At 36.7% G+C, this 12,086-nt stretch overlaps 1 protein-coding gene across 1 annotated transcript; it reads left to right on the top strand.

Moving 5' to 3' along the window:
* The first annotated feature begins 779 nt into the window (after positions 1 to 779).
* mettl2a (methyltransferase 2A, methylcytidine) lies at positions 780 to 10,315 on the top strand. Its single transcript, XM_053614517.1, has 9 exons — positions 780 to 963; positions 3,380 to 3,468; positions 4,256 to 4,524; positions 4,671 to 4,720; positions 5,137 to 5,197; positions 7,248 to 7,387; positions 7,846 to 7,952; positions 8,049 to 8,114; positions 9,555 to 10,315. Exons 1-9 carry the CDS (start codon positions 833 to 835, stop codon positions 9,728 to 9,730), a joined length of 1,089 nt encoding a protein of 362 aa, XP_053470492.1. The 5' UTR covers positions 780 to 832; the 3' UTR covers positions 9,731 to 10,315.
* Positions 10,316 to 12,086: the final 1,771 nt, after the last annotated feature.

Raw genomic sequence — 12,086 nt, 5'->3', positions numbered from 1 at the left:
ACCAAGAAAGAAAAGTATAGAAAATAAAAGAAAAATGAAAAGTGGGTACTTCAGGGCTCTGTCCATTATTATTATTATTATTATTATTATTATTATTATTATTATTATTATTATTATTATTATCGTTGTTGCTGTTTTATTTTATGATATAATGATGGTGATCACAATCAACTACTACTATCGTATCGTTGCTGTAGTTACTATTTAATTTAAATAGCCACTAACTCTTATGAACTTTACAGTTTAAATCTAACTCATTTTAATAAAGTTGTTTACATCATTGCTTGGGCGAATACAACTGTACATGGCTCATGTGCAAATATAATTGAATAGAAAACTTATTAAATAATAATTAATAAAATAAATAAATAATAAGGAACAATGACTGACAATATACAAACAAATACATACATACATTAATAAATAATACATACAAATAAACAATAATAATACATAACAAATAAATACACACATTAATAATAGATAAATAAATGAACTTAATTAATTAATTTCTGCTGTGATCATAAGGAAATGTGGTTTCAGTTGCTGTTATTGTTTGTGTGTGTGGGTTCGTTAATGTTTTTTTTACAGAAAGTAAAAGGTTAATATATATATATATATATATATATATATATATATATATATATATATATATATATATATATATATATATAAATTATAATAATTATGTTTACAAAGCCTCTGAGAACCCATGCTGTGCGTTATTACATTCCGTGTCTGGGTGTGCGGGGAGGGGGCGGAGAATTCCCAGCCAATCCTAGCGCAGGAGGTGGGGTTAGTCGGAATACGGGTGGAGGGAAACATTGCCGGTATGCTAGCAGAGGAGAACATGACAGACTCTGCGAATGGACCGACACCAGATCCGGCAGACGGGCTTAAGCGGCCTCAGTTCGGTACCCGCTTCCTTACAGACCCGCGGGAAGTGTTCCAGCACAACGCCTGGTATGTGAAGAATATCACTAGCTGTTCTGAACACACTTACAGTGCTTTTTCTCTTTTTCCACACCTTTCCTTATTATTAACGTTTATAAATATGGCTGGTTTAGGGGTGTGTTTTAAACTGAATAATTCCCGACATTTTGGGGAGGGTTTAAATATGTATTTATTACATTTATACATTTACAGTCTTCGTCCTGGGTTTCAACTGAATGCTCTCAATGAATCATTTACTTGTTCGGACATCTACATCCAAAAACGCGCACTACACTACAGCACTAAAGAGTAAACAAGTTCCCATAGTTACTATAAGCAGCGTGCTATATTTACATACTGCTCAGTACTGTAGTACAGTGGTTTTCAAAGTGGGGGCGCCAGGGGGGCCTCAACAATTTGGTGTGAAAAATAAATAAATACATGATTTTTTCTTTCTCACTCTCAGACAACCACACACACACACACACACACACACACACACACACACAATCAATTCCTAATATAATGTAATGTAAAGATGTAAGATGTAATTATTAATAAAAAAAAGGGGGGGTATATTCAGAAGTCTGTATTTTTAATGTGTTTTAAAGACATCTTGCAAAAGGGGGGCCTCGGTCAAATCTTAATGCCATTTGGGGGGCCTTGCCCTGGAAAAGTTTGAGAACCCCTGCTGTAGTACACTGTTTAGGACGCAGTGTCTGGAACACGTGATTGCTACGTCATCGCTTACTCATTCTATCTGAAATACATTGAGTTGTCCTGCTACACATGTAGACATGTGCTTCTATGCTGCTCCATAGCTGCTTATTTATTTATTTATTTATTTATTTATTTTTATTCTGATTGGTCAAAAAGGTTGATTAATTTCCTATAACAGCAGCCCTGACAGTGCTTCCATCTGTAATTCAAATCACAAGTTTATATTAAAGTGCTCATCCTATAGTAGTTACTGTTTTGTAAGTTGGAGACAAATGTGGTGTTGATGTGGTGAGGTTTTCCGTGATCGAGACCTTTTCTGAGTGTTTTTGGAAGGAGTCTCCAGTGTCAGCATTTTATAACAGCAAGACGTAAAGCTGGGGAAAAAGTTTCCCGTCATCGAACGGATGGCTTTGCTTTGTATTTTTGTGTGTTTTTTCTTTCTTTTTCAGTAACATGACCATCAATTTTTTATTTCTTATTATTAACCAGAAAGAAGCGAAGGAATGAAGGTATGTTCATACATACAGCGATTTTATCGCTGCAAATCGCAGTTGCTGTGCTATGAAGACGCCATAGGCGTCTACTACTGGTTTCCATAGTAACGTTTATCAATGGGTGGCACGACTAGCATTTTATTTTTGACAACAAACCAGTTTTCTTGCCACTAAAATGAAACATTCTAGATGGAGTGCATTTGTGTATAAAATTTTCAAACATATATATATATATATATATATATATATATATATATATATATATATATATATATATATATATATATGTGTGTGTGTGTGTGTGTGTGTGTGTGTATATATATATATATATATATATATATATATATATATATATATATATATACATACATATGCAAATCATATCCTCCAGTGAGAATTTGTCACTTCGGCCATCATTCTGCGGTGAAAGCACAATTGCCGGACTTTCTGGGTCCACGAAACAGTTCAGACATACAGGCAGCATGGCGGATCACGTGGGCGCTACTGTCTTCACTCCCGTTGGTAGTCGCTGCACCAACTCACTCCAAAACGAAACTTTTCTCAACTTTGTCACGTCACTGGACACGTCTACGTCCAGTCGCCAGTGGTCGCTCATGTCGCCGGAAATCACCAGCCCTCATTGAAAACGAATGCTCTCCGGTCACCCTGTCGCTGCGAGTCGCTGTACGTGCACCTTGACTGTTTTTAGCTGTTATAAGTGAAAAGATATGACAGAAACTTTCAAGACATTCTACAACATTCAACCTAACTACAAAAAGTTAAAAGCTATGCCATATGTGTAAATTAACACAGGCAAACTGCCTATGCTATAAGAGACCTATAAGAGGAACAAAACACTTTGGGACATGCTGTTATTGGAAAATAATCTTTGGCGTGGTAACACACCACCCCGTTATTGATTATTTTTCCTATAATGCTGCATAAAAAAGAGGACTGTACACCTTTAGTTCGACCAACAAATGAGGTTTGTCCCATAACGTGCTGTGAGTGTACTCAGTGATTTTACGATCCTAAGAGTGATCACTTGTACCAGCATTTCACTGTGGCCTATATGGTATTTGGACCTAATAATCTGGCAACTCGATCTGTTTTTATAGTCATTTAGCTCAAGTAGTCATTTGATATGAATTTATATTTCAGAATCTCACATTAGAACAGTGGACTGGGGTGTAACAGAGCTGGTTAATAAGGGCTGTGTGTTTTCTGTGTAGGGATAATGTGCAGTGGTCTGAAGAGCAGGAAGATGCAGCCCGGAGAAAAGTGCAGGAGAACAGTGAGCCTCTTCCAGCAGAGAAACAAGGTGCGTGTGTGTGTGTGTGCATCTCACTATTAATCACTAATCACAGTAACACACATTAAATTATCTTGTAGTGAACAATATGTTGGGTGTTAAAGTTAACTTAAAAATAATAGTAAAAGTACAGGCACTGCTATGTCTTTGTATGTAATATAGAAAAAGTTTTTATATTCAGAACCTTATTTTTGTGATATTTAGTGAGATATTGGTGTTTGCAATAATGCTATCATGATATAAATCAACACTCTAACCAAGTACACAATAAATAAAAATAAAAAAAACATGGCCAGGTCTTTATTTATTTATTTATTTATTTATTTATTTGAAGGAGTCCCCAGTGTCAGTTCTTTGTAACAATCAGAGGTAAAGCTGTTCCTTTAAAGCTGATTTCAGACACAGGGAAAGTTTTCAGGAAGGATGGCTTTGTGGTTTCTCTGTAACACGATGATAAAACATCAAAAGAAAGAAAAAAGAGAGGCAGACAAGGGAGCGACTGTTTAGAACTGTTATAACGTAAGTGATAGTAGAAACTAACTTGTTGCATGACATTTAATGTAACTATAAATAAAAGATCATATGGATTTGTGGTTTTTAAAAAAGCCTACCATTGTGTCATTTACATAAAATCACTCTTGACAGCGAAATAATTCCATAATAATGTAGGACCAGGTTTATTGGGGTTTTTTTTTTTTTTGCCTGCATAAATTTTCTACCAGGAGTTGTGTGTGCTTGTTGGTTTGTACACCTTTTCAAGGTGTTATTCCCTTTTTCTTTTTTTTTTTTTAAACAGATGATTTTGAGAATAGAGCAAATGAGTACTGGAACGACTTCTATGGCATCCACGAGAACCGCTTCTTTAAGGACCGCCACTGGCTTTTCACCGAGTTCCCTGAGCTCGGCCCTCAGCATTCGCAGAGTTCTGGAGAAGGAACAACGTCAGACCAGGAGCTCGTGCAGATTACAGCAAAGCTGGAACTGAATGGTGAAGAGACGCATGCGCCTGCCACAGAAGAAACAGCAGTGTTTCCTGGAGCCTCAGCCTCTTACCGCATTCTGGAGGTCAGTCAGCTGATATACAGTATGTGTGATATGCATGTGTGCATACAGTTGATAAATGTGTGCAGGCACATATGCAAACCTTGGGGGAGGGGGGGGGTGATGATCTATTAGTCTTTCTGTAAATAAGCGTGTGTGTTTTGCCTTAGGTAGGCTGTGGAGTTGGCAATACAGTCTTCCCGATTCTCAAGACAAACAAGTAAGACATTAGGATAATAAAACACAGCATTAAAGGAACATTCTGGTGCTTGTAATCTATTCTCTAGCCACCATGTCTGTAGTGTACGTGTGATTTACCACAATTTCAACTATATTTTCTATAAACTGAAAAAAAAGAAAAACTGTTTATCTGAAATTCACTTTAAATGCAAGTCTAAGGGCAGTTGTTGAGGTGGCAAACAACTGCCCCCAATAATTTTCTCTTATCTGCTCAGTACAGGGAAACGACTCAAAATTCTTGTCTGTAGTAACCACACGTACCCTGCAGATGCTATGGATAAATATTAGGTTGAAAAATGCTAGAGTGTTCCTTTAATAGATTGTTTTATTCCATAGTAATTATATTCACAAATATGTTTGAACATATTGTCATATTGAACATATTTTCTTCTACAGTGATCCAGGCCTTTTTGTGTACTGCTGTGATTTCTCTAGCACAGCTATTGACCTCGTCAAGGTAAGTGTTTTTTGTGATCGTTTGTGATCAAAAGTAAGTTTTTTTTGTGATTGTCGCATCTAAAAATGCTTGATTTTGCTGCGAGGTTTTTTTTGTTGCTGTTTTGATTTTTGAGGAAAAATCGCATGAAATTGTTTTGCACGGTCTTTCACAGTGATGTTTGTTGATAAATGAGACCTTTTTAGCTGTACTCATGTTCAGCGCATGTGAATCGAAGAGGCTTTTGGCTGAATGCGTGTAGTGATGACATCACATGACGCGTCTTAACACGAATCTGCGGTAATTTTGAAAAATCGCAAGTTCCTCCGAATATTGCGATGTTTGCTTGATTTCGCGTTAATTTCTGCAATCACAAAAACCTGTGAAATCCTGGAGGGACTGATTTAAAATCCATTACATTCATTTTCAGGTGGATAAACAAACAAACAGTGGAAATACAATGGGTTTTTTTGTAAGATCTCTTATTTTAAAAGCAAAAAAATATTTTGAACATCTAGTTTATATGAGGGTTTTTGTTTTTTTAGTTGTTGTTGTTTTTGAAATTTTTATTTCATTATTTCAAAATGAAATAAAAAACACAAATGAGGGCATTGTACATGGACCCATCAACGTGTTTGCTGTATGTAGTTTGCGTCTAATGTAGCTAACAATAAGGGAAGTTTATAGCATCCAGTTTAGCATGCAAACTGCACTTGCCTTGACTGTAATTCCCTTTTCTTCATAAACAAAATGATTTGTTGTTTCAGATACAGTACGGCATCATGTTATCTTTAAAAGCACACAAAATTCCACTGAAAAACTTAAAAACAGTAGTAGCAATGTTGAAGCCTGGACCGCTTTCTTTCTGGGCAAAACATTTGGAGTCATGTCAGCCATTCTATAGCTGCTGCCTGAAGAGTGAAGTATTCAGCATGGATTTTTATACTTAATTATTTAATTCACATATTCAGTAGTTATTTGGTAGCTATAAGCATACCTTACCTCAGTAAGTGGTGCCTCAGTGCAAAACTAAAGAATCAAACTTCAGACGTAACTTTATTTACACGTTTCACTTTGGGCCAAACTGTTCCTTTAACCCATGGGTTCCCAAACTTTTGGGCAAATGACCACTAATGGACATTATGATTTTATTTTTTTATGTGCATGTTAGGAACATGCACATGTTTAATAAAAGTGACTAAAAAGCAAATGAATGTTCTTTGCACCAGTCTAGTGGGTAGTGTAATAATGGTGAAATAATGGGATGATGTTATAGGAAAACGATCCTCACCGGGGTGCTGTGATGTGACCCGACACGAACCAGGGAGGCAGGTTTACACTTGACAGGATGCATGATTTTGCGTGCATGTGCAGAAGCAGCAGCAACGCAAATGACACTGTTCACACACTCACCTGCATATCTTACGTACATCCAGAAGATTTAAAAGCAGCACCCAACGGACAGCACATCAAAGCCAAAACATCCCAGTCCGTCAGGTTTCCAAGCTGAACTCTAAAAATTTTAGGGATTTTATGCACATCGGAATTAAACACCCTGACAAACTCTCTCTCTTAAAACTTTCCACTGTTATCCCGATTGTTGTCATGAACTGCAATTTAAATCAAAATCCCGAACCTTTAATTCAAACGTATTTACTTATCTAAGACACACACAAAACAGAGCATTCGGTAGATTTGAAGGCGATGTGAGAGGTTTTTAAAATTCAAACACTAACTGTAATAGGTAAACAGGTTAGTGTTAGTACTCAGTAACGGTCCAGAATAATGCATGAGTAGGCAATTTAAGATTTGTTTAGTGGAGGTAGATGGACGGGGAAATTTATCCATTTTTATTGCTGAACTGCACTAGTGCAGCGTGTCAGGATTGTAAGAAGACTAAAAATAACATGTACTCTGTTAACTTCCATGTGGCTTGTCTGAACGCGATGCCCAGTCAGTATTAGCGTCCCTCTTTGATACTTGTCATTTTTATTTGCAGTTGGTGGGTTGTGGTCTTCGTATCTATTTTAATCATGTCGCTTGACTGACAGTCCGATTAATTAACTTGCAGTCTAATCCGGAGTACAACCCATCTCGATGTCACGCCTTCGTCCATGACCTGAGTGATGTCACAGCTACTTATCCAATGCCAGAGCAGAGCCTCGATGTCATCGTTCTCATATTCGTCCTCTCCGCTCTCCACCCTGAAAAGTGAGTGAGTCGACGTGTAAGGGGAGATTCATTCGAGTTCATGTCATCTGTCCCTAGCCTCAGGTGTACATGCGGTCGACTCCACAATTATTGGCACCTTTCCTGAAAATGATTGTCTAATATCAACATTAAACACGTTCATTCAGATTTTTCACCCAATCAGCTTAAAAATCTATTTAAGTTTCCTCTGTCAAAAATTGTTCTGAGATCCAATGTTTAAGATAGTACAGTATGTTAACATAAAAATAAAATACATTTAAATTTACATTATTATACTTGTATATCAATGTGCTTAATTTAATGAAGCATGAAGAAAAAAATATTGAAATTTCCAATTAATCATAAAGTTTCATTTCATGTAAGATGCTAATAGTATCAATATTATTATTAATAATCTAAAAATTATAATACAAAATAAGATTATTAACGTCACCTTTTAATTAATTGCCCCCCCCCAGGATGCAAAGCTCTATCCGTAAGCTGGCCAGTTTGCTCAAACCAGGAGGAGTTCTGTTACTGCGGGACTATGGACGCTATGACATGGCCCAACTTCGCTTTAAAAAGGGTCAGAACTTTAAAATGTCTCTAGTGTGTGTGTCATGCTGCTCATGTTTTGTAATAATTTTGTTCAAGGTTTAAGTTGTGTGTTCTCCCATTTTAGGAAGGTGTTTATCTGAAAATTTCTATGTCAGAGGAGACGGAACGCGAGTCTATTTTTTCACTCAAGGTAAAGAGCCCTACACACACACACACACACACACGCACACACACACACTGCTAAGCTATATCATGATCCAGCTGCCCAGATAACACTGCAGCCATGTTTACAGTACTGTTGTGACTCAAAAACCTCCATTAGTGTAGAACTAAAATAGTACTATTATATTATTATAATAGTATTATACAATGGGGTCCAAAAGTCTGAGACCACACTGAAAATATTTTTATAATTATTTTATATTTATACTTAAGTAAAAAATAAACAGAAGGTTTGAGAAATTTGAAATATTAAATAAGTGAAAAAGTAAGTAAATGTTCAATATCTGCACTATTTCTAATAGTGCATTCCTATGATTACATTTCCTATTTAAATGTAAGCAAGTTTGTGATATTGACCATGTTAACTGGTCAATATCACACAAAAGGTCAGATTTTCCTCACGCCTAATCACTTCTATTGAAGCCCGTTTTCAGCCGAAACTCTAATGGATTTGATCTAAAATGGGTCATAAGGTTTTGCACAAGCTTCTCAAGCTCATGTCCGCTTGAGTGCACACTGTCATTAAAGCAAAAAGGGGACATACCAAATACTAAAAAAAACTCTGAAATTCACGTAAATATTTAAAAGATTCCACTTTCCACTCAAGTTGTTGTCAGTAGAATGATTTTGAATGAAAATGATTGCGTTAAATTAGAAAAGAATGCAAAATAGAAGCATTTTCACTAGTGCTCTTTTGGACCCCATTGGTTTAATATAACAATATGGCCTCAACCATTATTATCTGCTTATACGATGATATTTATGCATGCATAATTGTCTATGTAAATATTTTGATTACATCAGTGGCACTGGACTTAATAGTGCTCCTTGCTAGCTGATCTCACCCCAGAAATAACTAAAGTCCAAGATCAACTGAGACACACCTTTGTTTTAGGGTAAACTCCCACACAACTGCACGAGTAGCACTTAAGTTCATAGTTACTACTGAAATCTAAACAACGATGTGTGCAATTTCAGTATTAACTCCTTACTATGTCCTTAACTAAACTCTGAATATGGCTTGTAGAAAATTTGCAACCACTTTGTTGTTGTTGGCAGTGACAGATGAACTCAGTAGGTATACCTTTCTTATACACAAGGTATTTTTAACCCTGTTCTTTTATATGGACTCGGCTGGCCTGAGACTAATGCAAAATGATGCTATCCTGATTATGTTAATAAGTGGCGCATCCATTACAGCATCCGCAATCTTGTTAGTAATGTCTTTGTCAGTGGCTACCTTTTTTCCAAAATAATTTCTGCTACATTACTTGAGTATTACATGAGTATGTTAGAAAGCAAGGGAGCCATAAAACATGGTAAATGAGAACTGTAATAATAATAATTTGCACTTCCTACTCGCTTTTATTCTTTTGTCCGTCTCTTTTCCCTTCCCCTGTTTTTACAGAAGAGCTACATGATCTGTTCTGTGGAGCTGGTCTGGAGAAGGTGCAGAATTTAGTGGACAGGAGGCTGCAGGTGAACAGGGGGAAACAGCTGACCATGTACAGAGTCTGGGTGCAGTGTAAATACCGCAAAAATACGAAGCCTCAGCAACCTGCAGAGACAACCTGTCAAGACTGAGACAGGAAAGCAAGGAAATCCACAGGATTGGATTACACACTGAGCAGAGAACTGGACCTCCGATGATTTGGAAAACCTGAACCATAAAAACTGAATACGGCAAACTTTTGTGGTTGGAAGGCATCAGGAACTAACAGCAGCAGTAGAAGAAAGTGAATGGGGAACTTGAAGTCCTATCATTCCTTACAGCCCATATGAACATGTTTGATATGCTTTTAAACATTTCTATTGTAAAAAAAAAAATAAAGATGGCATGGTTTTGGTAAATACCAGTTTTGTCTTTTGTCTTTATTTTAGTCTAATTTGAGAAAGTGAAGTGTCTGTGGAGATAAAAATACAAACTAAATAAGGCTAACTATTTGCATGTTCATGTTTAAAAGCACAAATGTTGCTGGTGTGAGAACCTGGACTGCTGCTGAAGTTTCTCCCGCTCTCAAACTCTACTAGAGCATTTCTCCACCACATGAGTGTTCCATTTACTCTCCTGGAGGCTCAGAGACAGTATAAATTTAACTCCTATTGTTTTGAAATTAGCTACACATTTGCATGACTACGTGACTTTTGGATTTCTGGATTGTTATTTTGGTACTGCATAATTCCATCTTCTCATACACGTTTAAAATGTAGGCATTGGCCATTCTTGACAGCACTGATGTAACACTTATTGCAACATGTTTGGGTGGGGGAGTGTGGACCCAAACCATGCCAGAAGAATGCCCCTGACATCATAAATAAGGAATCAGTTTTGTCTTTAATTTGTCACTTGTCTTTACCAGTGCCGGACACAGAGATCAGAAAGCATTTTTCTTTAAAGCACATACTGATTTCTCATGAGATCAGTTTCAGGAAACATACAGTATATGTTATTAATATATTAAAAAGAGTTCAGATATGCTGTTTCTGTTCACATTTGGGAATGTAGACACATTTTTGGATGGTTGAATATGAAAAACACTGTCGGGTCTTGTTCCATTCTTCAACTCTTCATGTTTCGTGAGTCTACACCCACTGTAGGCTCATATCCCTGTTCTCAGCAGAAGGTAGTAGAACCAGATGTGGTCTTCTGCTGTTGTAGCCAATGCACCTACAAGCTCAACAAGTATCAAATATACATTCTGATATATACTCAGCCAAAAAAAAAGAAACGTCCCTTTTTTAGGAGACTGTATTTTAAAGATAATTTTGTAAAATCCAAATAAGCTTTACAGATCTTTATTGGAAAGAGTTTAAACAATGTTTTTCATGCTTGATAAGTGAACCATAAACAATTATTGCACATGCTCCTGTGGAACAGTCCTTAAGACACTAACAGTTTACAGGAGGTAGGTAATTAAGGTCACAGTTACAATAAGTTAGGACACTAAAGAGACCTTTCTACTGACTCTGAAAAACACCAGAAGAAAGATGCCTAGGGTTCCTGCTCACCTGCGTGAACATGCCATAGACCTGCTGCAGGGAGGCATGAGGACTGCAGATGTGGCCAGAGCAATAAACTGCAATGTCTGTAATGTAAGACTCCTCTACAGGGAGACAGGAAGGACAGCTGATCGTCCTTGCAGTGGAAAATGACATGTAACCATGTGTCCCCCCCAGACGTGATCGAGAACTTGTAAATGCCTTGCTGGAAGAATGGAGTAACATCTCACAGCAACAACTGACAAATCTGGTGCAGTTCATGAGGATGAGATGCACTGTAGTACTTAAAGCAGCTGGAGGCCACCAGACACTGACTGTTACTTTTAATATTGACCCCCCCTTTGTTCAGGGACTCATTATTCCATTTCTGTTCGTCAAATGTCTGTGAAACTTGTTCAGTTTATGTCTCAGTTGTTGAATTTTTTTATGTTAATACAAATATTTACACATGTTAAGAAATTTGCTGCAAATTAAAGCAGTTGAATGTGACTTTTTTTTTTGCTGAGTATACTTTTCTGCTCAACATGGTTGTAAAGGAATTTTATCTGAGTTACTATAGACTTCCTATCAGGCTCAATCACTCTGACCTCTTGTCTTCTGACTTCTCTCGTCAACAAGGTTATTCTGCCTGTAAAACTATCCATCAGTTGTTGTTTTTTTTTTGTTGTGGTTGTTTGTTTTCATCAATATCACATCTGTTGCTATTCCTGTTGAATAAATGATTGAAAAAGCTATTTATACATTTGAAGAAAATGTTAGCAACAGTGGCAATTACTCTTTGTAATATTTCTGCACTCCTTGTAGTTATTCATATTACTTTATTGCTATTATAAGTATGTATTACTAGTATTTGTGTCAGGATTGTTTCACTTGTGCATTGACTGGCTGCTTTATGACTTATGTTTGTAGCTTTTACTCAAAGCCAAAGATTCGTGCATTT

Source organism: Ictalurus furcatus, chromosome 2 (assembly GCF_023375685.1).
Source record: "Ictalurus furcatus strain D&B chromosome 2, Billie_1.0, whole genome shotgun sequence".
In the NCBI taxonomy this organism is placed as follows: domain Eukaryota; kingdom Metazoa; phylum Chordata; class Actinopteri; order Siluriformes; family Ictaluridae; genus Ictalurus; species Ictalurus furcatus.
The sequence above is the reverse complement of the archived record's forward strand: the minus strand, read 5'-3'. Positions and strand labels throughout refer to the sequence as shown.